This window comes from Lycorma delicatula, chromosome 10 (genome assembly GCF_047948215.1).
Source record: "Lycorma delicatula isolate Av1 chromosome 10, ASM4794821v1, whole genome shotgun sequence".
NCBI classification, from domain to species: domain Eukaryota; kingdom Metazoa; phylum Arthropoda; class Insecta; order Hemiptera; family Fulgoridae; genus Lycorma; species Lycorma delicatula.
In genome coordinates this window covers 3,354,616-3,381,121 of record NC_134464.1, presented here as the reverse complement: position 1 = coordinate 3,381,121, position 26,506 = coordinate 3,354,616, and the positions used below count along the sequence as shown (strand labels likewise).

General features: G+C 29.6%; 1 protein-coding gene across 1 annotated transcript in view; it reads right to left on the bottom strand.

The window, feature by feature from the left end:
- LOC142331549 (midasin) overlaps window positions 1-26,506 on the bottom strand; it is a 640,891-nt gene that overhangs the window by 18,333 nt on the left and 596,052 nt on the right. The window contains exons 59-71 of the mRNA XM_075377535.1: window positions 25,790-25,931; window positions 18,745-18,933; window positions 18,417-18,581; window positions 12,968-13,205; window positions 10,410-10,544; window positions 9,799-9,990; window positions 8,435-8,583; window positions 7,090-7,315; window positions 5,474-5,658; window positions 4,343-4,439; window positions 2,819-2,955; window positions 1,857-2,015; window positions 463-627 (exon numbers count right to left, since the gene is read on the bottom strand). Of these exons, the coding sequence (XP_075233650.1) occupies window positions 463-627; window positions 1,857-2,015; window positions 2,819-2,955; window positions 4,343-4,439; window positions 5,474-5,658; window positions 7,090-7,315; window positions 8,435-8,583; window positions 9,799-9,990; window positions 10,410-10,544; window positions 12,968-13,205; window positions 18,417-18,581; window positions 18,745-18,933; window positions 25,790-25,931 (2,179 nt within the window). The remainder of the gene's footprint in view (window positions 1-462; window positions 628-1,856; window positions 2,016-2,818; window positions 2,956-4,342; window positions 4,440-5,473; window positions 5,659-7,089; window positions 7,316-8,434; window positions 8,584-9,798; window positions 9,991-10,409; window positions 10,545-12,967; window positions 13,206-18,416; window positions 18,582-18,744; window positions 18,934-25,789; window positions 25,932-26,506) is intronic.

The following is a 26,506-nucleotide window of genomic DNA, read 5'->3' as shown; positions in this document are numbered from 1 at the left end:
TGTGAAGGCACACAACAGCTGATTGATTTCTAGTTCCTTCCAAGTCTATGCCCAACAGGGCAAAACAAAGAATGTAAAAAACACTCATAAACATTACCTATCACTCAAAACCAACCGTACAATTGTAGCTCGATCTTCCACCCGTACAACCACTACCAACACACAATAACACATAAAAAACCACCAACAAGCAAAATTAACACGAGCAACAGTACATACTTAACTCACAAAATGACCATTGTAATTACAATAACATAATTTTATTTTTATTTTTTACAAGCATATTTTTAATATAACAGTATGTTAATTTCATTTATATTATTTTCATGTAATACACAAGAGAACTAAATAATAAATAAAATTATTAATGTAAAAAAAAAAAGTTAAGAGTACAATTTTCTTACATAATATCTTAGATATTGTGTAATTTGCAGACATCTTTATTATTAAATAATAACTTACTTTACGCATGTTAATCCTACGTCCTGTCTTAAAATCACCCTTCAATCTAGAAGCTGTAGTCGGTTCTAAAACCAATCTTAACTGTTCACTAAGTTCAGATGCCAAACTAGAAATAGTGGCATTTAATTTATTCCACGCATCAGATGCTTCTTCTGTTGTTGCCGGCTGTAACAAATTTTTTTTTTTAATAATAATCAAAAAACTAGCAAGATATTAAAAATGAACCCGTTGCAGACTAGCTGCAAGCATAGCCTGCAGTAGAACATTTTCAATTGAAGACTCACTGCGAGCTACGCCTAATTTTATAATCAATTACACTGCAACAAATTACAAATATAGCTCACATCTGGAACTTGCAATGTGTTGAGACATTAAAAATTTATAAAACACCTTTGTTTACGAAATATATATTCATGGAAACAGGTGTTGTAATAAATTATTTTAGGCTTAATGAAGAAAAAGTTTAAAATGTTTTATTATGATCTGAAAAACGTTATATGAAACTGTACTTGTTTGTACAGTTACATACAAAAATAAAAATGGTTTAAAGTTATAGAGTAACTTTATAACCATTACTCTATAACTTTAGACCATTTAAAACTTTTTTTATACACACATCGGTTCGAATCAGACTTCATTTCCTTTTTTTTTTTAATTTAAATATATTGATTTATTAATAATTATTAACCTTTGATTGTAAAAAAAAATGTACAATAAATAATAAATCAATAATAATAATAAAAAGAAAAAATCAGAAGTTATTAATGAAATAGAATTTTATGTACTCTGTAAGGTTAATGATAGAGACATTTAATTAAACATTTAATGACTGACGTTGTGGGATCCCACAAAAGTACTTTCATGGTAAAATTAAGGTAAGATATGTCTTATCTCTCAATATTCTGTACTAGGTCATTTACATTCTAGCTTGTGCAAAATTACCCATTTTTAACTATAATTTGTTCCATTTTGCAGTTCTTTTTTTCAGCATATCATTTTTTCATTGTGCACAATGTAAAACTCAGATTTTTTTACAGTATATCATTAAAACATATAAAAAATATTTCAAAATTACTTTTGGTTCCACGCTTGTTTCTTAGCAATTAAAAAGTTGGTATATGGCTGACAGGCTATAATCAAGCAGGGTCTGTTCAAGAAGGCTACATGCTAACAAGTTTAGCATTTCTTGTGATCGTGGCGTAATCTTTTTAACCTAACACTTTTGAATGTTTCAAGATTTAATCCATATTACTTGCTATAATATTTTTAAAAAATGGTTACAGCACTGGTTCCTATCACAAGGGAAAGAAAGTACACTTCATCACCACATTGGTCATAAAATTAAGAACATATATATAGTAAAATAATAAATTAACAATAAAAAAAGTACTTACTTGAATCCAAGATGCAATTTTCTGAACCAACTGTTCACGAAATTCATTAGCACTGATTTTCTTTAATACGGTATCATCATGTAGCTCATCCCATTTTGTGTGAAATGTGGATTCATCTGTACGTGCAACACTTTCTGTCTGAATAACTTCTCCCTCAATCTAGAAGTGAAGAAATATAAATAAATAAAACTAAAATAGTATTTATATTGAGCAAAAACATAATAATAAAAAACAAAAACAACAGTGAATTAAGTTCACCAAGAAGAATTTCTTATTTTCATTTATTTATAAATTGGTCAAGAAAAATTCAATTTGCATTAGGTTGGAAAAAGAAAAATTAGTACTGTAATTTTTTTTAAAAAGAATTTCACACTTAATTGTAAACAGTAACCATTAAATTATAAAAAAAATGCTATAAAACAATAACTACGATACAAACAGTGTACAACAGCATAACACTGTTCAAGTTGTATGTTTCTATTATTCTTTATGGGAAATAATTTTGAATGATTATGATATCAATTATAAACATGTGGCTTAAAGATGTTACAGCCACACATTATTAATTATTTTCCATATAAAATGCTACTATAAATTTGAGCGGCACTGCACTGCCTCATTACTTAATTTTTTAATCTTTCAACCAAATCACACTGAAAGTTTAGAAATAAAATTACACATATTACCTATGTTTTCAGTTAAATTCAATTTTCTTCAAAGATGAGTCCCCAAAGAAATCAAAATTCAAAACTGTAAAATTTTACTTAAAAATTTGAAATTTTATATTAAATTATTTTTGTTAGGTTGTGACCAGAAAGGGAGGGCTTAGGAATTGGGCTTTTCTACTAAAGCATCTTCTAAATCGTGAATCATTTCTATCTGCAGATAGATCACTTTCATAACTTCTGTTTTATTCTAAAAAATTGTATAAACAACTAAAAAATAGGTAATAAAATAGTTACCTCAACCTGAGAGTCAATGTCCATTTTATCTTTGCCATCTGCATTACTCTTTTGACCATCTTTACAGTCTTTTAAATTATCAGGCAATTTATCAGCTGATTTTTCTTTTGGAAATTCATCTTCGACTTTATATTCATCTGAAAAGAAAAAAATATCGATATTAAAAATTTATTTATGAGGACTAATCAGAAATTAAATTCCAGTTCTTGGCACGGCGTGAAGGAATGGAGATAGTGGTTCTATCTTTGCATAGCTGAAATTCCTGGTTTAGTGCGATTCTAATAGAGTTACTAGAAATATCGCTCACTTGTTCGTTCCTGCAAAGCTCTCGTTTGAAGAAGCTGCTGTTATAAAAACTCCTGCCGACTATGAAGTGCAAAAAACTTGTCAACTGCTGAAATTCATTGTGAACTTTATGCAGTATATGAAGGGAATACCATGAATGACAGTGCAGAAGACAATGGTACCATATGTTTTGGGAAGGTCAAAGAAGCATTCACAAGAAACAAATGGTCGACCCTCAATTGTCACAGATGAACTCATTGCAAGTGTCAGTGAGAAAATTTGAGAAAATCTTAGATTCACAATTATTCATATTTTTTCCTCATACATATCACTAACAGTGTTGTGTGAGATCGAAACCAACAGGTTAGGCTTCCATAAATTTTGTGCTCGCTGGGTGCCTAAGCTTTTTTCTGACAAATATACAAAAAAAAAAGATTATGGGTCAGCATGAACCTTCCTTCAGTTGCCATAACGAGAAGGATGAATTCCTCCTTGACTGTATCATAACAGACGTTGAGACACGGGTTAAATTTGTTAATGTGGAAACAAAAGCTCAATCAATGCAAGGGGGCACAACGTTCTCCCCGAAAATCTGTAAAGGCCCATCAAACACTTTCTTCAAAAAAGCTGATGGCATCAGGTTTTTGGGATCATAAAAGAGTGATCTTGGTTGATGTTATGGAAAGAGACATAACAATGAATGCTGAAACTTAATACAAGACATTGAAGAAATTGAGAAGGGCCATACAAAATAAGCAACGTGCCACACTGAGTTCAGGCACCGTATTTCTTGATTACAATACTCATCCGCATAATGCAGTATGTACTCAATGCCAAATCAACAATTTCTGATGGGAGTTGTTTACAGTCCTCCATACAGAAATAGTTAGTGACACAGTGTTTTGAAAATGAAGAGGAGGTACCTGGTTTATTTCGCTGGTGGCACAGTCTTATGACGAGGGTGTTCAAAAACTTGTTCAGATAGGACAAGTGCCTTAATTTGGAAGGCAATTATGTAGAAAAGCAGCTAAAAGATGTATATAATAAACTGGTTTTTTATCAATTGGTGTTTTTTATTAACGAATTGGAATTTACTTTCTGTATAGCCTCCGTATTTAAAGAAGAAATTAAAAATGAATAAAATAATATTCCATTTAAGATGAACATTATAAATTAATCCTGCACATAAGTCATTTATACATGAGAGATAAATGAAAATGATAAAAGGAAAAAATTTACCTTCATCAAGAATAACAACATCATCATCATCATCATCTTTCATTTCTTCAGCAGGTTCATCCAATTTATTTGGAACGGATTGTTTTTCAGTTTGTTCCTAAAAATAAACAAAGAAATAAAAGCAAAAAATAAAAATAAAAATCAGTTAATTTATTTAAAACTAAACTACATGTTTTATATGCTAAGTGTTAAATATATCTTACTTTACAATCATTTTCAGTATATAACATGCAAATAGTTAGGTTTTAGAAAAAACGCATAAATGAATTTTCATGATGAGTAAATTGACTAAATTATGGTATGTTGTCTGCCTATTTAGGTTCTGATGTGTATTGTTTGACAATTTTGAGGACATATAAAATATAAAAAATGAATTTTTAACCACAAATTTACAGCAACCACCACTAATTTAGGTTGCCAAACACTAACATGGATATTGTATATTTGAGTTCTTTTAATTTTAATTTTTGTTAGCGTAAGCAGTTTCTCAGCACTAGATATATGTGCGGTAAGCCAATATGAAAAGTCATGTAAGACTATAAAAAGTGAAAGAATAATTCAAGTCTCCATTCCAATTTTTGATAAAGCTCATTCTGTGGTTTAAAATTTTTATTTTATCAAACACAGCGATGTAATCTGTTAGTAACAAACAAAAGTAATATCATACATACACGGTATAAATTAAATACCTGAACATTTTCTACTTAATGTCATCTTCATTGGCATTTTGAATGCCATCTTTATTGAACAACAAAACTGAAATCTAAATTACTGAAAAACATAGAGATGAGTTTCACAGATGCCGACATCATATAACAAATATGATGTTATATGCTACAGAAGTGACAGTTGAATCGGCTGGAAATTGCTTATAAACTGAAACTTTAGTCCATATTTATATGATTCTATCATCCATTTAAAAAACTTGCAGCGGTAAAACATTTTCAAACAAAAGAACAAGTGAAAATTATGATGCAAGAATATAAAGGGAAAAAATTTACAGAAATAACTTATGTTAACCGTTGCATAATAATGTCTTTAAATATTAAATGGCTCTTGAAAAAATTATACTTACACAATAAAGTGCTAACTAAATTTAAAAAACCGCAACAGTTCTAAAAGTGTACGTACTTTAGTTGCAGCATCCATGACTTGAATATCAGTTTCCATTTTATTTGCTTCACTAACATGCTGATATAAATCAGCTGTATTGTCTTCTTTAATGCCTTCATCTCGTGTAGTTTCTTTCAATTCTCTTTGATCATCTTCTGCATTCATTGTTTTTATTTTCTTTTTTAACGGTTCACTTACATCACCTGTACAAAAATAAGAAATTCTGCAAAGTAATTTTTTTTAAATAGAATCTGAACAGAAACTTAATTTATTTTTTAGAATTTTTATTACTTTCTTTCAGAGATGAATTTTAATGAGAAAAGTATAAATTATATTTTTATTTCTTACCAAACAGATGAAATATTAAAAAAAAACCAGTAAATGATAAAATAAAAAAATGAAAAGATTTAAGAAATGGACACAAACAGTATACCAGGAGAAAAGGAAAACAATACTGAAAGATAGTAAAATGTTATACAAGGTTAAGATAATTTAATTACTAGAATGTCAATGGTTGTCCATGATTTGGTTAGAATCATGTGAGTAACCGTTGTGTTTATTAACTATACAGTTAAACCCATCCCAATAGATATATTGGGTAACAGGCCATTGTAAAAAGATTAAAGATTTGTGTAACTTTGGCACAAAAGTGAATAATAAATATTTAGACCAGTGTGTGTTAGTATATAATTTTATATGAAAATCAACAAAGCGCTATTGAAAAGTTAGAACTATTAAAAGCGATATTAGATGTAAATGCTTTGAAAAAGTAAAGTGCTTCTGATGACACAGGAGATTGAAATATCAGGAAGAATGTGTGAATGACATCTCCAGAAGTGAGTTACCTAAAACAAAAAAAATACAAATGGAAACAGAGTGTGAGATCGGTATGTTCTGACAGTCACTAGCATGCAATTAATAGTACTAAGAAGATTATGTTCAAAGGAAAAGACCAAGCTATGACCTGACAAGTAACTTATCCATCACAACAATGTCCTAAGTCATATCGCACTGATTGTAAGACAGCTTCTGATCAAAAAATTAATCCCTGAATTTATCCATCCTGACTGTTCACCTGAATTTGCCCTCAATGATATCTGGCTGTTTCAAAAATAAAGATAGAGTTAAAAAGACAAAGATTTTCTGATATCATTGACATCCAACACAGTGTTATAAAGAAACAAGAAAGTATTCCAGCAAAATTTCAGGAATCTTTCTAGAAATGGGAACACAATCATCTAAATAGATATACAGATGATAGAAGTATTTTGAAGGTGACAATTACCACTAATATCCAGTACTGTATGTATGTTTTTTACAATTAAATTTCAGAAATAAAATTGTCACACCTCATATAAGAGAAAAAGGACAGCACTAAAATGAAGTAATAAAATAGACTTTGAAGAAGTAGGTAAAGAAAAAGTGAGTAGTTGCAATGGTAGTTTAATGAATTTTGGTGATATATGTGTAGAACTAAAATATTTTATTAATGCACAGACTGCTAAAACAAAAATCATCATTAGGTTTATTACAGAAAAAGTAACCTACAGAAACTCACAAAAAATTCCATAATGCTAAAAAAAAAATTATAAATAGACAAATAAATTAATAGTTAAAAAACGAAATTAGAATACCAAGAGCACGATCATCTTCAGTATCACCAGGTCTTCGCCGTTTCTCTTCTTGACTGATACATTTTAAAGCTTCAACAGGTTCAGTTGAAGAACCACCTTGTCCTGCATGCGATTCTCTTTCGTTTTGTGCTTGACCAACACCTTCTTTTTCTGAGCCTTCACTTATACCAGTATCTTCAGGCTGCAATTCCTTTGAATCTCCAATAGTCTCTGACTGTTTAGTGACCTAACGAAATTAAAAGTAATGATTAAAAGCTACAAATTTATCATATGTAAGCTTCAGTAATTTGGGCCTTGCCATTTCAAAAATTGTGATCGTTAAGACATTTTTAGCACAAAAAATTATTTCAATCAAATTGTCATTAAATTGATAAAAATAGTTCAATTATCAAAAAGTTAATAAAATAGCTGACAGATAACATTCTAAAAAAAATATTTAGTGTATAAACACATTTTTGAAATAATTAAATGAATTCATGTAAATAATTACATGAAACTCATAAGATAAATCGCCATATAAACTTTTTAATAAATACTTGTCACATTAACAAAAAATTAAGAAAAATTAGACCAGAGGTGAATAAGTAACAACAAAAACAAAATAAATATTTTTTATTTTCCTAATGTTTACATTGCAATCTGTTCAACTAGTGAACAATAAGCAACCCCCTCCCAGACCAATAAGATGAAGATATGTATGACATGGAAACGAGGTGTAATCTCGTACAGACTCAGGCCAACCATTCCTGAGTTGTGTAGTTAATTGAACCCCAACCACAGGTCAAGATATCCACTGTTTAGTATTCAAATCTGTATAAAAGCGACTAACTTATACTAGAATTTGAACCTCAGAACCTTTGACTGAAAATCAGCTGTTAAACAACTGATTTGCAATGAGTTAACCCAGTGGGCTAAGAAAAAAAAAATTAATACGGCAAATTATTTTAAGTGCCTTTATAGATACAAGTTGAAAATTAAGTTTTATTTCATGACAAAGCATCTGAGATTGCTACAAAACATTCTTCAAGTTTAGCTGTGAAAAAATTTTATAAATGTACTGAAAAATTACATACTATCAATAGTTTTGCATTTTTAATTCCAATAAATATACTTATTAAAAAAAGTATGCAGTTCATCAACAACTATGAAATAATAATATTTATTGTTTTAACAAATGATTATTTTTTGAAAACATGCTAATTAAAGAAATTAATTTTTTTTTATTTGTAAGTGTGCTCAAGCGCAAAAATTCATATTTAATAAATTTTTAATTAAAAAAAAAAGAAACAAAATGTTATTTAAATGCATTTTAAAAAAAACGATTAATATTTTAACTAAATATTACCTGATCTTTAGAACCAACTGCTTGCTGGGCACTTTCAGCTAGTTGCTCGCTTGGTGTGTCTTCTGAAGGTTTAGCAATTTCATCTTCTTTATTATCCTCAGTCTCAGATTTAGGTTCTTCACCAGTTTTATCTTCATCTTTTTTTCCACCTGAAGTATAATTGATAATAGTTTAAAAATTTAACAGAAAATAACATAAAGGTAATGAAAAAAGTTTAATATATGGGGTAAATAAGTAAATTTTTAAATTAATTTATACTGTAAAATATAAAATAAAAGTGTTAGGGTAGTCTATACGATCCTAACTGACCTTTTAACTAAAATGTTATAAGTTTAATGATTACACATTTAAGTATAAATACTTTAAATCATATTAAATAAAGTTTTTCTTTTCGCAACATGATAAGTTCTACATTAACGATTCTTCAGGGTACTATTAAAAAAAGTTATCACCAAATACACAGTTTACTGTTGAAAATTTTGAATAGGTTGATTTCAATTACTTGTTCATAATTCAGTCAAAGAATACTTAATACAAGAGATTCAATAAAAAAAATTAATTCATTGAAAAAAAATAAAATAAATTTTCTTAATTCTTAATGGAAATAATATTAAGGAGAAAACTTTCTTAGGTACATAATTAAAAGATATACTGCCAGCAATAAGATATTACAACCTCAAAAAAATAATTAATTCACGTTAGGCTGAATTATAAAAATTAACAATCAATTTAAAATAGTCTTTAAGCTTTTTATTTGATCTAATGACATATTAAAAGTTCACATACAATATCATTAAATTTGGTGATATACAAGAGAAGCAATTTGATCAGAGAATGGAAACTGGATTGTAAATGCAACCCAATATTCACATTAGGAATCCTAATGTAATTCAAAAGAAAAGTCCATAACAAATTCCATAAAAAACTGAAAGGATGTATAGAAAAAAAGGCTTATTAAAAAAATGGAGAAAAAATCAGACGGTTTAACGGGCTAATTTCTAGTACGCAAAAAATTATTTTCAGTAAATATCATTTAAAGCACAATACAAATTACTGAATGTGTTATGCCAAAAAATAAAATTTACAAACATTATCGTGTAGAAACAATCGGTACTAAAATTATATAGTAAATATTTTTTGGTTAGACACAGTACGGCTTCTATTTACATGATAATTGGCTATTTATAATTAAAATTTTTATTTGGACAAAATCATAGAAAAACTAAAATACCCTGTAAGAAGCCCAAGGCTTCCCCAAATGTTTATTCTATAATCATGCAAACTATAGGAAACTCTGACTCAGAAGTTATTAGAATGAGGAAGGGCAAACAAACAAGAAAATGGAGAAAGAATCATAAACTAACCATCTTCTGCAGTTTTGTTTTCTTCTTCTGCCATTGCATCATCCTGTTCTTCAACATTCATACTTTGCTCCTCACCTTGATTACTTTCTTCATTTTCACCATCACTACTGTCTAAATCAACTATATCTGATTTATCTTCATCCTTTTTTTCTTCTTCAATACCACCCTCTTCTTTATCAGGTTCATTTCGTTCTAAACATTAAATAACATAATTAAATTATAACAAAAAATTTTTTTTTCTCATTTTAATATAAATCTTAATATGAAATACTATTTCTGAACGAGTAATTTTATTATTAACGGGAAACACATTAAACTAGATTAGAGGGGGAGTCTTTCTGTGAAATAACTTGTCTTCTTTCTTTTTTAAAACCCCTTTTTTATGGTCTATCTTTCTTTAAATAGGTCAAATACAAATTGGATCAAAAATATCAGCCATGATTGGTGCTTCTGAATCATCTGGTGCCAAACAACTGTCACAGATGTAATACAGAGACAAATATTGTACAACAAAATAATGTACCCCTTCTACAGGAAATAAGATATTATGGAATACACCATCTAAAATTAGTAGGGGAAACTAATATACAAAATTAAATGAATCATCATACCTTTCATTTTGTCTACATCAAATGGGTTTTCTTCCTCAATATTTTGTTCTTCCTGGTCTTTAGCTTCACCATCATCTAACTGTAAATCTTCAGGTAAATCCAGAGGTTCTGGTTCCGGCTCAGGCTGCTGATGACCTAATAAAATAAAAAGTAGAATGTAGTAATATTTAACATATTACTTCATTTTCATTACGGTAAAACTTAAATTAAAAAAAAAAACAGATGGAAAAACAACTACATTAAAATCTAAGTAAAAACTAGAATATCAAAATAAATTCAAGAAAGAACAATAAAAAATATTCAAAAGGTAATATTAAAAGCAATAATGAAAAAAACAAAATGACTAAAAACTAAACAAATATTTGAATTTAAAAACTGTTAGTGTGTTTGTTATTCAATCACAATTAAAAGACTAAATGGAAAGTAATGAAGTTGTTACGTAAAAAACAGTTGGAAGTCAACTATAAAATACATAATATCTAAAAAGTATTGAGCTTTTGAAGACCAAAATTCAGAATGCATTTATTGTTATTGGAAAATAAGAATATGAGCGCACATATTCACCATTTTTTTTCGATCACCTTCTGTCATTTTTCCAGTAACACCATAATCCCATCGCTATAGATCTTCTGTGGTTTCTGGTCAAAACATTGAGATCACTGATCTCTATATAACTGGATAGGGGATTCCATGTATTGCAATTGGTAAAATTTGAAGCATAAACTAGAGCACTAAATGAGCGGTAGAACTAAATAAAATGAAATGGCGCATGTGCAAAGGTAACTTTAAGAGTAGGGATAAAACCATGTTTTAAACCAATGCAGTAGAAGTGTTCTGATTTTGTATTTTGTGCACTGATCTCTAAATAACTATACATCTGATCTACATATAAATTTTCTACAACTGTCTGTAAATTTCTGCTTGTGTTGTGAAAATGACTGTTCTTTTTGTTATCTGACTTAAGTAAAATAAACACCCCTACCATCATGATTATAGTCATGCAAGTGTACAATGGTTTTATTTAGTTCCCCCAGCCGCTCATTTTGCGGTACTGGAGTACGCTTCAATATTGAACACTTAATTGTATTTTACGCCATAATGATCCCCTATCCAGTTATATAGAGATCAGCGATTGAGATACAAGGTTTTCACAAACCTCTTTTGAAACTAACTTAATACCATTTAGTAAGTTCTAGAGTCCGAAAAAATGATAAGTCTGATGGAACCAGGACCAGGCTATACGGTGGATGCGATAAAACCTCCCAGTCAAGTTCTCTCAATTTCTAACAGGTTGTTAAAGATGTATGCAATCTGGTGTTGTCAGCATGATATACATCTTTTCTGTTGACCAGAAAACTGTTCAGACTGTTTCTTTTGAATTGTTTAGGTGTAATTGTGCTAACTGTCAACAGTACAGGTCTGAGTCTATCATTCTGCCTGGCGGCAGCAGCTCATAATGCACAATGCCCTACCAATCCCACCAAACACACAGCATAACCTTTCTGGGCATCAATATGGGCTTTGCCACAGACTGTAGAGCTTCTCCTCGCTTCAACCGTTATATTTTCACATATTCTTGTTGTAGGTTATCCACTTTTTTACACTTGTGATTAATTTCTTAAAAAATGGCTCGATTTTGTTACATTTCAGTAGAGATTCACAGATAAAAATTCAATAGAGTAAATTTTTGTGAGTCAAATCATGCAACACCCAAACACCGAGTTTCTTTTTCTAGCCGGCTTTCTTCAAATGCTTTAACACTGTTTGGTGATGGATGTTTAGATAATTAGTGATGTTATGACTGCTTACATAATCGAGTCTTCCTCGACTTTTGACAGAATATCATTTACTTTTTCTGTGATTGGTTGCCCACTGCAAGTAGCATCTTGGACATCAAAATTTCCAGAATGAAAGCGACTGAACCATCTTTTGACTTTTGCCTTGATAACATATCATGCCCATAAATAACATAAATTTCTTCACAGGCTACGCAGCATCACCTTTATCAAAATAAAATTGTAAAATGCAGTGCAGTTTTGTGAAAGGTTCACTCATCTTCACAGTGCAATATCTTACACCTAAGTATAAGAATTCCAACACTTTTTTCACATCTACTAGCTTCAACTGCCAGCTGTCAAATGACATTCGGCCTAACCCACTGTGACTCGATTTAGAAAACTAACGCCACCTCATGTACAAAAGACTCACTACTTTTTAGACTACCTTATTTTGTAGTATTTATTACACAAATAAGTAAAAATGAAATGACTCAGTTATATTTATTTTTAATATTGCAGCAGTACAAATAAAAAGTCATTTTAATTGTTACACTACCTTGCAAGTCACAAAGTCCAGTTACAGTTAAAAATTAAAACATATTTTAATCTTAAATATTATTAGAAATGGATTAATAAATTACTTTGTTTTAGCTTAGATAGAAAATAAAACTGGTTCTAATCATTCAAAAAGTAAATATTTTTCAGAAGTGAAGACAAATACAATAATAAATCACCAAGAAATAAAAAAAATAATGATAATACAACATAACATATACTAACCATGATACGGATCGATTTGATTATCATCAATATTTTTATCTTCCATTTCATTTATTTCTTTATTTTTTTGTTCACAGTCTTTATGGCTATCATCCGATAGTTCATCTTCTTGTTCTTTTTTTCCTTCTTCTTGTGCACCCCATTCTTTTTCACCGATTTGTTCACCTCTGTTACCTTCTTCTTTTTCCCAATCTTTATCATTTTCATCAACATCATCTTCTGAATCACTGCCCCAAACCTGAAAAAAATTGCATTATTAATAAAAAGAATCCCTTACATGATAATGTTGAGTGATGATTACTGCCACAATATTGTATGTTAATTAATTACCAATACATCCAATTTTCCAGTAGCAGAATTAATTAATAGGTTGCAAATAATTCTTCAGGCTGAAGTTATAACAGAAGTCACCACAGTTAAAATTAAATTATTTTTTATAATGAGAAAAGAAGTGAAAAATTCAGATTACGACTTGAATCTGAATCGTCTGGACCAAAGCAAGAGAAGAAACAAAACTATGTAAATAGATTTATTATCAAAACATTAATCTGGATGACTGCAATATCATCATAAAAAGTTAAAATAAAGACAAATTTAAGAAACAAGAGTAGAATTTTTTTATGTAAGTTAACATGTTGAAAACATCAGTCCCTTTCAAAATACTGTCCATTAGATGGATATACTACACCTGTCTCGACGGTTTTTCCACCGTTTGAAACATTTTTTATATTCTTCTGAATTAATGCTGTTAGTGACTCCAGTAATTTTTCCTTAATTTCTTGTATGTCCTGTAAACACGTTCCCTTTAGGACTTTCTTCATTTTTGGGAATAAGAAGTTCCAAGGGGCTGGGAGTGAGAACCCACTGTCACGCCATTTTTATCAAAAACTGTTTGATTTTCAACGCTTTGTGGGTATGTGCATTGTCATGATGAAGCAGCCAGTCCCCTCATCGTCACATTTCAGGTCCTTTCTTCTCTCTCCCTTATGCAATTGCTTCAGCACTTGCAGATAGTAATATTAGTTCACTTTGATGCCCTGAGGTATAAATTCAGCATGAATGACTCTTTGATGTTGAAAAAACAGGCCTCCATGGACTTCAAATTTGATTTCACTTGCTGTGCTTTTTTTGGTCTGGGCAATGAAGCTGTCTTCGACTGGCTGGACTGCTGTTTTGTTTCAGGGTCATAACTGTAACACCAAGATCCATTCCCTGTTATGGCTTATGGCAAAAAATAAGAGTCAGTTTTTGCCTGTTCTTTCAGTTCTTGGCATATGCTCAGATGGTTCTCCCTCTGATCATTGGAAAACAGTTGTGAACAAACTTTGCTGCATTGCATCTCACTTTCAAATCTTAAGTTAGGATTAGATCTTTGGCTTCAGTTAAATCTCTGGCATGAAGTCGTTATTTCCTCCAATTCATCGACAAACAATGATCAAATACAATAGCATTGTGCACTTTTTGAACATTTTTGTCTGTTCTAGATGTTGATGGGCTGTTCAAAAAGGGTTCATCTTCAAGTGACATTTGGCCATTTCTGAAACACTCATAAATTCTTGCCTGGCTTAGAGCTTCTTTCCATAAGCTTCCTAAAATATTGAAACTGTTTTCTTTAACAGGAAACAGAATTTGATGTCGGCACGTTACCTCTTAAAGTTTGTCATTGCAAAATTGCTGAGATTATTGGGAGGGGCTTAAGAAAACAATCACTCTGCCCACTGCGATGGTTCTTCATGAATGGTACCTGGACAACTGAGCAGAGAGAGTGTCTAATGAACATACCTAATGGAGAGAGTGTAGCACTGCCAACCCACTTGTCCACAAAAATATTCAATTTTTTTTTTTTTTGGGGTTCTCATATACAAACAATTTTTACATTACAAGAGCTGAATTCTTTACAGGCGATATAAATAATCAATTGTATGCCAATAACACTGATAAACATAATTTTTGTTTCCTAACATGCGATACATAATTTTAATCTATTTTTTGTTGCTGAAAACGAATATGAACTCAAAATCTTTCTGTTACCTACCATTTTTGAAACATTTTTAAACTTTAATGAAAGGATTTTTTCATTTTTCAACGTATAATTAACATTTTAAGCTTGTGTATTGTATTTTGTTAGCTCATTTTTTATTGTTTAACTTTGTTAACATAATTTGTAAGCTATAAATAAACAATACTAGACAAAGAATTAAATCATATCATAATCACATATTATGACATCATATCTAACACTGAAGAGTGAGCCTTCATGGACAAGATTAATCATGTCTGTGCAGGTCAAAATATGTAGCTGAAAACACAGCTGTGTTGTTTGTATTAAGCACTGGATTTAGGAATGAATTAATTTTGTTCAGTCTTATTGCTGTCTTAAGTTTGTTAACAGTGCAGTGGCATAATGCCTCAAAATTGTATAAATGATGCGGATGCCTTTTGTTATGTATGTGATGAGTTTACTGTAAAATAAAATGGAAAAAACATTACACCTTTAATTAAAACAGCATATCATTTGTACTTTCAATGTAAAATTGGTGATCAGGATAAGACAAGGGCTCCTCATATAGTATGCACTAGCTCTTCTGTATATTTATGAGGATGGCTGAAAGGTACATGGAAGGCTTTGCCATTTGGCTGAACTATTAGGATCAAGACTGCAAGGTTGGAATTTACTTTTTAAAAAAATACAAAAATTTCATGCTTTTGAAGCCAACAAAAAGAACTTTCTCAGTACTTTATTGATGAAAATAGTTTGGTTTATTGCATAAATATTGCTGAGCTTTTGTTGCAGTTAGGAAAAGTTCATAAACCTGAGGACTGACACCTTTTCATAGATTTATCCAAGTATAGTTTAAAAATGGTTCTACTGCACAATCATTTATGGTATTAATTTGAAAGAGACATACGATGTGATGAAAGACATTCTTGAAAAAATAAATTATAAAAAAATGTTATTTTTAGTATTTTTTTATTTTTTTTTTGGGACATAGCTGCAAAATGTGGCGATTTGAAAGTTATAGCTATTTTGTTAGGCATGCTAGGCTATACTAAGTACATGTATTTTCTTTGCAAATGGGACAGCCAAGCTAGGGATAAACATTATGTTACCAAAGAGTGGAAGAAATGAGACAACTTAACTCCAAATAGGAAAAATATTATTCATGAGCCCTTAGTTGAACCCAGAGAAATATTTTCTGTGGGAAATATCTATTTTCTCCTTTCTATATCAAGCTAGGACTAATGAAAAATTTTGTAAAAGCAATGAAGGATAGTCCTGGAGATTTGTAGATCAGGCAGAAATTTCCAAATGTAAGTGAAGGAAAAATTAAAGAAGGAAAATTTGTTGGTCCTCAAATAAGAGAGTTGGTCAAAGATGATGTATCTAACTCAATGCTAAATAATGTAGAAAGTGCAGCTTGGGCTTCATTTAAAGACGTTTGCAAAAGTTTTCTCAGCAAACAAAAATCTGACAATTACCACAATATTATTAATCAACTTCTTACTTCATACAGAGCGAGCATACAGAGAAAGATTTCCACACAAATAATGAGTGGTTTGACAAATTCAAGAAGTACTATAGAATTCGTTTATTAACCACCACAGTTGAGAACTTTCCTGCCATTTTACTGTCGTAAAGAGGCATATAAAGAGAAATTTATGAAGACAGTCCAAGAGTTGGGTCTTGAACCTGACCAGATTTATAATGCTGATGAGTGGGTAATTTTGGAGGCTACTACTGAAAAAAACATTCATCCATTGTGCTGGAAAAAGCGCTTCAGGTAGCAAAATACCAAAATACAGAATTATGTTCATGCCTTGTTCAAATGTGAGTGGTACCCATAAACTCAAATTGCTTGTTAACTTGACTTCCTGTAAAATACAAAAATCAAAGTCGAGCTTGGATGACAAGGGAAGTAGTGTTTGAATGGTTTAATGAGTAATTCATGTCATCAGTAAAAACAATTCCTTAAACAAAGACAGAAACCAGAAAAAGCACTGTTACTTTTATACAACTGTACAGGGTACCGAAATAAGGAAGACTAGAAAGTAAAGATGGGTTTATTCATGTCTTATTTCTTCCTCCAAATGTTATGGCTATTATTCAGCCAATGGATCAAAATGTAATCCAACTGGTTAAAACAAATTACAAAAAGATTCTATTGTATAGTGTAATGAGTAAATCAGAAAATACGCCTATTTTAAATATTTAACAAAAATAAATCTTTAAGACTTCATGTTTGATTTCACACAAGCATGACAAAAGATTCTTGCCAAAACAATAGTGTGCTTTTGGAAAAATTTGCGACCAACTTACATTTATATGAAAACGCAAAAAACCAATGGAAAATGAACAAATACCTACAACATCCAAAAGTAGTGATTTCAGTCCTGATGCTGAAATAAACATTACAGAGTTGCAGCACAACTGTGCAATCAGGATGACTCAAAAACTGACACAAAATTATGTAAATGACTGAATAGCTGACCGGAATTGAAGAAGAAAATTATCAACTGATGACCAACTGGGAGGTAATTGAAGATGTGTTGGATCAGAACAAAGATGATGATGACAGCGAAAACATGATACCGTTGCCATCAATTAGTACTGTAAGTCATGGAAGTGCTTTGAGCGTGTTTAACTTGCGCATCAAGAGGGCTGAAGAAAATGAAGTGGCAGCTGCCAAGATTTTAACATTAAAACGTTTGCGAGAAAATAATTTTAAACTGTCCATAAAAGTAAAAAAACAAAAGACTATTGACCAGTATTTTTCTATAACTAAGTAGTTAATTGCATTATTGCTATTTTCTTAATCAAATGACATCAGTTATTCAAATTAATAAATGTATATTAATGTACCTAACATTTTCTGTTTGTTATTCCAATGAAATTAGGATAATACCAGTAATCCGACAAATTCTGGTAATCTGACACCAGGGCTGCCCGATATTGTCAGAATATCGAGAACCTACTACATATAGAAAAAAAATTACATCAGTCAATCAAAAGACTTGACTGCCTTAAAGTCTCCTAGAAATGAGATATTAAATTACACACAACTGTACATTTTACAATTTTGTACATATATATACAATTACAATTAAAACACACTCAAGCTATCTAAAAAGACATCTCTGTGCTTGTTTAAAACTTAAATGATGACTGCCTACCATATTAACTAAGTGAAATATTGTATTTCCTACCATTGTTATCAATGCTATCTCATAGACAGAATTTCCTTGTTAACAGAAATTATTTGGATATTTATCTGACAGCTTTTTTTTAAAAGTGTGAATATTTAATCGTATGACTTTTTGAAGATCTATTATTTTCTGCTATTAATTTAAATCTTTGTTTTAAATAATACAAACCTGATAAAATAATATAAAAATAAAAATAAAAATAAATAAACTTGAACATACAAAATACAGTTGTTGGTATTATTACCTGTTGATCTAAAATTTCAGCCCCTTTTTCAGTTTCACCCATCTCTTTGTCGGGTTCTTCTTCTTTATCACTTTCTCTGTTGCTTTCATTTTCATCATCTTCCTTTTCTACATCTTGAAGTTTCCCACTGAAATCATCACTCATTTCAATACCTTTTTCTTCTTCCTGTTAGAAAAAGAACAATTGGTTTTAAAACAACTGATCATCAGATTCATCACACATAATACTTATTAAGATAATAGTACATTTTTATTATATTAAATACAAATAGAATTTGTTGATAAACATAAAAAATACATCCATCCGTAAAACAAAAACAGTAAATAACCTTGCAATCTCTGTCTTCTTCTTCATGTTTTTCACCTTTAGGATTCGCATCTTCTAACTGATCTTGACTTTCTATTTGATCTGATACATCTTTTTGCCCTTCACCTTCACCTAAACCCATACCACCACTAACTGATTCTTCTCCTTCAGCCTCCAATTCATCTAAAAGATCTTCTGGTGTACGGAAACCCTAAAAATTAAAAAATTAATTAAAAATCTTATATATATATATATATATATATATATATATATATATATGGGTTTTCTAGTATTAGTGGGTTTTCTATATACTGATGTTTTATTAAAATAATAATTTTATAACATCAGTATATAGAAATCCCACTAATACTAGAAAACCCATATATATATATAAACCATATGGGTATATAGAATATACCCATACATATATATATATATAAACCACTAATATATAGAAAGCCCACTAATAAAACCACAATACATAGTATTCAAATCATTCATGGTCGCACAAAACTAATACATATACAAACATGGTTAATAGAGCAATTAATTACACACAATATAATAAAACAAAAAATAAATTAAAGAAACAGATATTATAAAACAAATTGCTATACATAATAGTTATAGTGAACTTTTAATTGATAATATATACAAAAAACAAATATTAAAAATTAACAATAATACATGTCTAATACCAATAAATGAAACACAAAAAATTGACAATGTATATTTAAAATATGTATATACTGATAGCATAGTTGAAAATATTACAAAGGTTTATGACTAAAATAAATTTAAACCTGCATACCAGACAAACAATCACATAATACAGTGGTTCCCAAACTTTTCTGAGTCGCGGTGCCCTTTTTCAATTAATATTTTCCGCAGCACCCTACCGTAAGTAAAAATATGACACTCGTAAGTAAGAGATAAAAATGACGTATCTTCATTATTTTTTTTACTTTATTAACATTAAATTAATAATTATAAATGTATTGATTCAATTAATTATGAAGCTTTTATAAAATTTTGCAGCGCCCCTGTGAAGAGGCCGCAGTGCACAGTTTGGAAATCACTGATATAATAAAATACTTAAAAAAAACATTAGACATACTGATTCACAAAGTGTATATAATTTGAGTGGAATTTACAGAATAAAATGTAATGACAGTGACCATATTTATATAGGTAAGATCATTAGATCTTTCAAAACCAGATTTTCTGAACAATTCAGATATTATAAAAATGGAAAATTGGGTTTTTCTAATGTTTTTGACCATCTTTTTGTTAATAAACATTCAATATCTGATATTTACACTAATTTGGAAATATCGGAAATTAAAATAGTGGAGGAGGAAGAGGCGGAGGAGAAGATCGGAACTGTATGGAGGATGATCATTTTGTTTCCAGCCAAATGATGCGATGAGTTCTTGAGTTTGATTAACCGCATGTAGACGGATATTATCATGAAGCAAAAGGATTCTTTTAGTCAGCATGCCACAGGCCTTTTGTTTTGGATTGCACAGTGCAGTCTTTTTAAGGTCTCACAATACATCGTGGAGTTTATTGTGTCACGAGGCGAAAACTCCACCAGCAACACTCCCTTCCTGTCTCAAAACACCATACAAATGATTTTCCAGGCCGAAATTGTAGGCTTAAACTTCACTTTCTTGGGTGATGTTGAATGCCACCATTCCATGGATTGCTGCTTCGATTCCGGTGTAATATAAGCCACCCATGTTTCATCGTCTGTGACAATTTGATTAATTATCTTATTTAAGGAAATTATTTAGTAAATTACTTTGCAGCTGAAGGTGAATTTCAGCTGCTTTCACACTAAGAAAACGAATCACACAATGTACTTCACAGTAGGCAGGATTCTTGATCAGCGGAGGCATTTTAAACACTCACAAACAAACGTAGACACAATCGAATATTTCCGTAATGGTGTCTGTGGCTTGCCAACAAATTCGGGTACATAGTGTGCCTGTGTGGAATGCCAACTGCAGCATAGCAGCGGCGGAATTTCAAAATGGTACTTACTTTAAAAACATGCCTTGTATATGATCCACACAATTGGACTGGTCAATATACATTAACACAGTAGCTTATACTCCTCACTTTTATTATTTACCTAAACTGGAAAATTTGATAGCAATGATTAGCACATCATATAACTAAACAGAATAGCCATTCCTTTATAAACCAATATCTAATCTTATATAGTAACATTCATTACAACATTTATTACTTTATTTATAATAGATTAAATATATTACATTATACTAGCAATAATCCACTTAAATCATTAATATCCGACCTATTGTTGATAGAATTTTTACATTTGATGATGTGAATCAGTTTAAGAATTAGTCTCCTAGTATTATTTACTTCCTTATAATTAAATCTGTGTTTGCTTTCTCTTTTGTGTTTGGATAATGCTGCAACTTCATTTCTCCAATATATATACACCTCCAAACGCTTTTTTAAGTATTGCATGGGTTGTTCCTGGCAGTCACTACATTAGATTGTTTGAATTTTTCAATTGGTGGTTTTAATTTTGAGAAAATGTGGTTAAAATAGTTGAAGTTTTTAAATGGCACTTTGAAACCTTGTTTCAAAATATTTTTAATTTTTTCTGACAAATTATGTACATATGGAAGTTAAATAGTGCTTATTACTGCTTTCATCCTTCACCAACTCTACCGTGATGTTATTGTTGTTGTTACCCTTAGAATTACATACTTTAAAAATGCTATCATGGAAAACACTGCAAACTAATTTTGTGGGATAATTATTTTTTAATAAAAGATTTTTTGTTTCTTTATTTTCCTTTTGTCCATCAGGTTAGTAAATGTTAGAGCTCTATCTGCAAAATTTTTTATTGCAGCCTTTATATGACATCTGCTCGGCTGACAGATGGTTTAAATATATTCCCAAAGAAGTCCTCTTGGCATACCAATTACTGTATATTTTCCATTCCAATTGAATACAGTCATATCAAGAACTAAATTTTTATCATGCTCCACTTCTTTTGTGAATTTAATGTCCTTATGATATTTGTTAAATTCATTCAGTGTTTCATCAATTTGGTTCTCCGGTAAACGTAATAAAATATCTACATGTCTTTTACAGAAAGCCATCTCACCCTTCAATTTGGTTATTATTTGGGATTGCAGAATTCCATCACCAAATTTGCCAAACATGTAAAATAGGCAATCCCATGGCTAACTCATAACATTGTTCATAAGATTTATCTTAAAACATGAAAAATGTTTTATTTATACATAATTTAATTCCAGTAATAAAACTTTCTTATTTTATAATGGCAAACTCCTTAATTTCATCCTATTTACTTTTAATTGCCTGTATGGCTAATTCAACAGGTATGCTAGGGTATAGTACACATCAAATAGCACAGTCTGCAATTTTTCGGTACAGTTTGTTCATGTATAAAACTATGGAATTCATGCGAGTCCTTTATATTAAATACATTTTTTCCCAGTACTTTTTGAATTATTTTTACTAAAAATTTTAATAAGTTATATGCGGGTCCCAGAATACAGCTAACTATTGGTTTGATTGGATAACCTTCTTTATGTTGTTTTATTAAACCATACATTTTTGGTGGTTTTGCATTATTAATACTTAGTAGAATTTCCAATTCCTTGCTAATATAGCTCTGCTCTTTCCACTTATTACATTATTTTCTTGTTGTATTTTATTAATGTTATCTTGGTGTATTAATTTGTACTGATCAAATACACTTTATCACTAAACACCTTATCATTAGGACCAAAATTTTTCTTTACCATTCCAGTATAATAATAATAAGGGTAAATAATAATAAGGGATGTGGTGTCCAAATAAAATAATTTATAAAAAAAATAAAAACAGACTTCAAAAAATAACAGTACTAAAAAGTAACAAATAATTATATTTTTATTTACTAACTAAAGTATTTACAAAAATAACTATCTTTGAAGTCAGTGGCAACCAATACAAATTAAACATAAAGTTAGTACCTCAAGCAACCACTAGGTGTCTAAATGGGATTCCCATGTGTAAAATATAATATATGTAACAATATATATGCAAGCATCTATAAAGTATTCTTATATTATATTTTTGTATGTCGCATTTTATTGTTGTATTATATTTTTTTAGGTTTCATTTTATTGTAGTAAAACTTCTATTACCAATTTTGAATTGTTTGAAGTAGGATTTGTATTAGATAGGTTTCTTTTTGTTTAAATTGTGTTGGCTGGCACAGACTTCAAAAACAGCTATTTGTTGTAAATACTTTTACTTTAGTTAATAAATAAAAAATAAAATTATTTGTAACTTTTTAGTACTATTATTATTTAAAGTCTGTTATTTTTTATAAATTACTTTCATAATTTTTAGTGGTATCTAGTATCTACATATACATTATATTTAATGTGTTATTATATAATTAAAATATGGGTAGGCTTACTGAACAAGCTGCTCAAATGAGACAGTGATGTTTATAGGAAATTTTCCAAGAAGGGAGTGATCATTTACAGAAAAATAGAGAAATAAATGCCATGAATATTTCCACAGAGACTTCAACAACGAGAATGTAGACTGTCACAAATGAGAATGTACGACAGTCGACTCTTACGGAATGAAAGTCTAGACGAGTCGTACTCATCATATCAGTTTCATACACAAATGTTTGTCAAACAAAATGCAAGAGCAAAGTTCTCAACGCCTTGGCCTGATATATGAGGAAGGAGAGTTACCGGAAGCTGTACTCATAAAATCTGATGATCAGACTATTGGTCTTAGAATGATAGATGTTGATGATGGTCGCATAGCCATTTCACCCGTTACAACATTCCACGCAACATAGGGATACAGAGATGTCAAGTAAAGAATGCTACCTCTAATATTAAACTGGGCTGTAACTTTTCACAAACTACAGGGTACAACTCTTGACAGGGCAGTGATAGACCTCAGCAACAAAAATTTTGCCAAGAGACAGATTTATGTTGCTGTTAGTTGCATTAAAAGTTAGTTTTAATGCATTCCATTCTCTTCCAAATCTTGACCTTCAGAGAGCTTGAAGGTTTCTTTCAACAGGACAGCGCCACCTTACCACATTGCCTGTTAGTCAGTCTTCGGCAGCAGTTTGTATGGGGATCGCCATTGCATCAATGTGTATTGACAGTCCAATTATATGGATCATATAGAATGTATGTTGTTTATAGTTGCGCTTGATAAAGTTACATATTTGAAGTGAAACATTGTGTCACTGGTTTATGGTTTTTTTTTGTTTTATGTAATAACTGTAATATTGTAAAACTTTATACTGATTGGTTTACCTGTAGATCTATGAAAATAGAATATTTGTGATCTAAATATTTTACTTATGTATTAGCATTTACTTTTACCATTTACATAGTGATTTATCTATGATCTGAATATTTTGAACTTCTGCTTTTAGATAATTTTTTGTTGTTTTGATAATTTTCTGTTTTATCAAATAATTTCTGATATTCTGTATTATATAAAAACAGAAACTCAAAAACCAGTTAAGGTGAATAAAAGAAGTTTGCAAAAATTTCATCTTTTATTCATAAAGCCACTGGTTTGTACTAAATAAGCAAGATTTATTAACTGTGAACCAAAACAAATTGAAATTATAATTGTTAAAATTATAATTACTTAAATAAAATTTTAGTATAAAATATAATACATTTATAAGATTAATAAGAAATCTATTTGAGCTTATCAAAATTACGATTAACCACCAAATTTAAATTTAAATTATGATTTACCACCAGCATTTGTTTATTTATAACGTAACATGTTCTAATTTCCCTTTTTGAAACACTTACATGATAGTTTTGCAAAAATAAAATTCCTATCACCTATCAATAAATCAAAAAATGACTAACAACTCTGTTTTTTGTGGCTGTTTTTACTTTCACAGGCATACCTTTGTTACATATGTTCTTTTACAGTTCATATTTTATGTATTTTGAGAAGTAATTTTATGCGTTTTGTATTATGAATAATTTTTTAATAAGGTGTGGCAATATTATGCAAAAAATGAATTGAAAATGGTCTTATCAGTGAGAAGAAGCAGAAAAATTAGACTAATGTAGTGCATGCATCAATACATTAATAACATCTAACTTTTCCTAACATTAATAACTTTTCCTTGTACAAGATTTTTTTTTACTTTAAATAAAGTATGAAGTAATTTGTACCTTCAAATTTCTTAAGTATGGATAAATTATACAGAATGCCCGTTACGTTTTGTGACAGAAGGAAAATATTAAAGAAAAGTAGTCAATAAGATAAGTTATTCAATAAGATGCTACCAAAATTTAATATCTTATGTGCACCCATTACATGTAACAAACATTTGATCTTCTTTGATTTAAAATTTAACTTTTTTAGGATGTAATTGTAAAAAAAGCTTGTCAGTTCTGGGTAAAACCATTGCCCCTAATAAGATTGACAATGTTTTTCAATGATGAAAGCACTTAAAAGTCCTTTCATCAGAGAATGTTCTGATTTCATTAATATCAACAAATATATTTTTTTTAGCTCCAAGTTTATTTACAATACATAATCTCTTCTTAAGAAATAAATGTTATTATTTTTTTATCATTAGTTTTTTTTAATAGTAAACATCTGTTTAAAGCAAAAAATGCATTCAGCATTGTTGAGTTTTTTAAGGGATGTAAAGAAATCAAATAAAAAATCCAGCTTAGAAAGTTCACTTTGTTCTTAATTTTTTAACATTTCATTGGTCATCTTAATTTTTTTAAATGAAAGCTATTAAATTCGATGCATGGATTGATAATAAAAATTGCACAAGGCCTAATTAACCGCATGACTAAACTAAATTTAATTTTAGTTTCATTTTTAAGTATTCTATTAGATGATAACCCAAAATATCAAAGAGAAGAGTACATGTGTATGATAACACACAACTCAAAGCATATTTTATGACCCACAGGCAACTACTTACAATAAAAAAATTATATAAAAAAAGAACAAATGAATGAATAAAATAAAAAAATTACCTTCTCTGTAAGATCAATAAATAATCCCAAAAGTGTTAAACATAACTTTGAAGAAACTTTAAATGCCAATAATTGATGAGTCATTATAAACTGTGTTAATAATACATACTGATCAAATATTGGACCACAGTGCTTCAGTAGCCTATAAACACAAAATAGAATGTCATATAAATTTATAAAAAATACATACAACATTTATAAAGATAAAAAATAAAAAAATGAAAGGTTTATTAATAACAAAATAGAAGACCTGGACTGTTTTTATGTAAAAAGATAACTTTCCTTTTTTTTCAATGAGTTTTTTATATTAAATTAGATAACTAATAAGCGGTGCATCAATAATTATTGCATGAAATATAATTAAAGAATTATATATTGATGGATGTTAACTGAACTGATTTTAAGTTTTAATTTCTCAATGAAAATAAAATGTTAGTAAACATTTAAATTTGATTATATTAATTGTTGGGTAAATTACAACAAAAAATGAAAACATAGCTTGTTTGCCAAAGTATTGGATTTTATTAACAAGAAAAAATGAAAAAATTAAAATTTTAACTTTCGGTTAATTACATTTTTATATACATAAAATACATACATTGATAGCGACCATAATTTGGTGATAATGAAATGTAGATTGGGGTTTAAAAACCTGAAGAAAAGGTGTCAGATGAATCGGTGGAATTTAGAGAAGCTTGAGGAAGAGGAGGTAAAGAA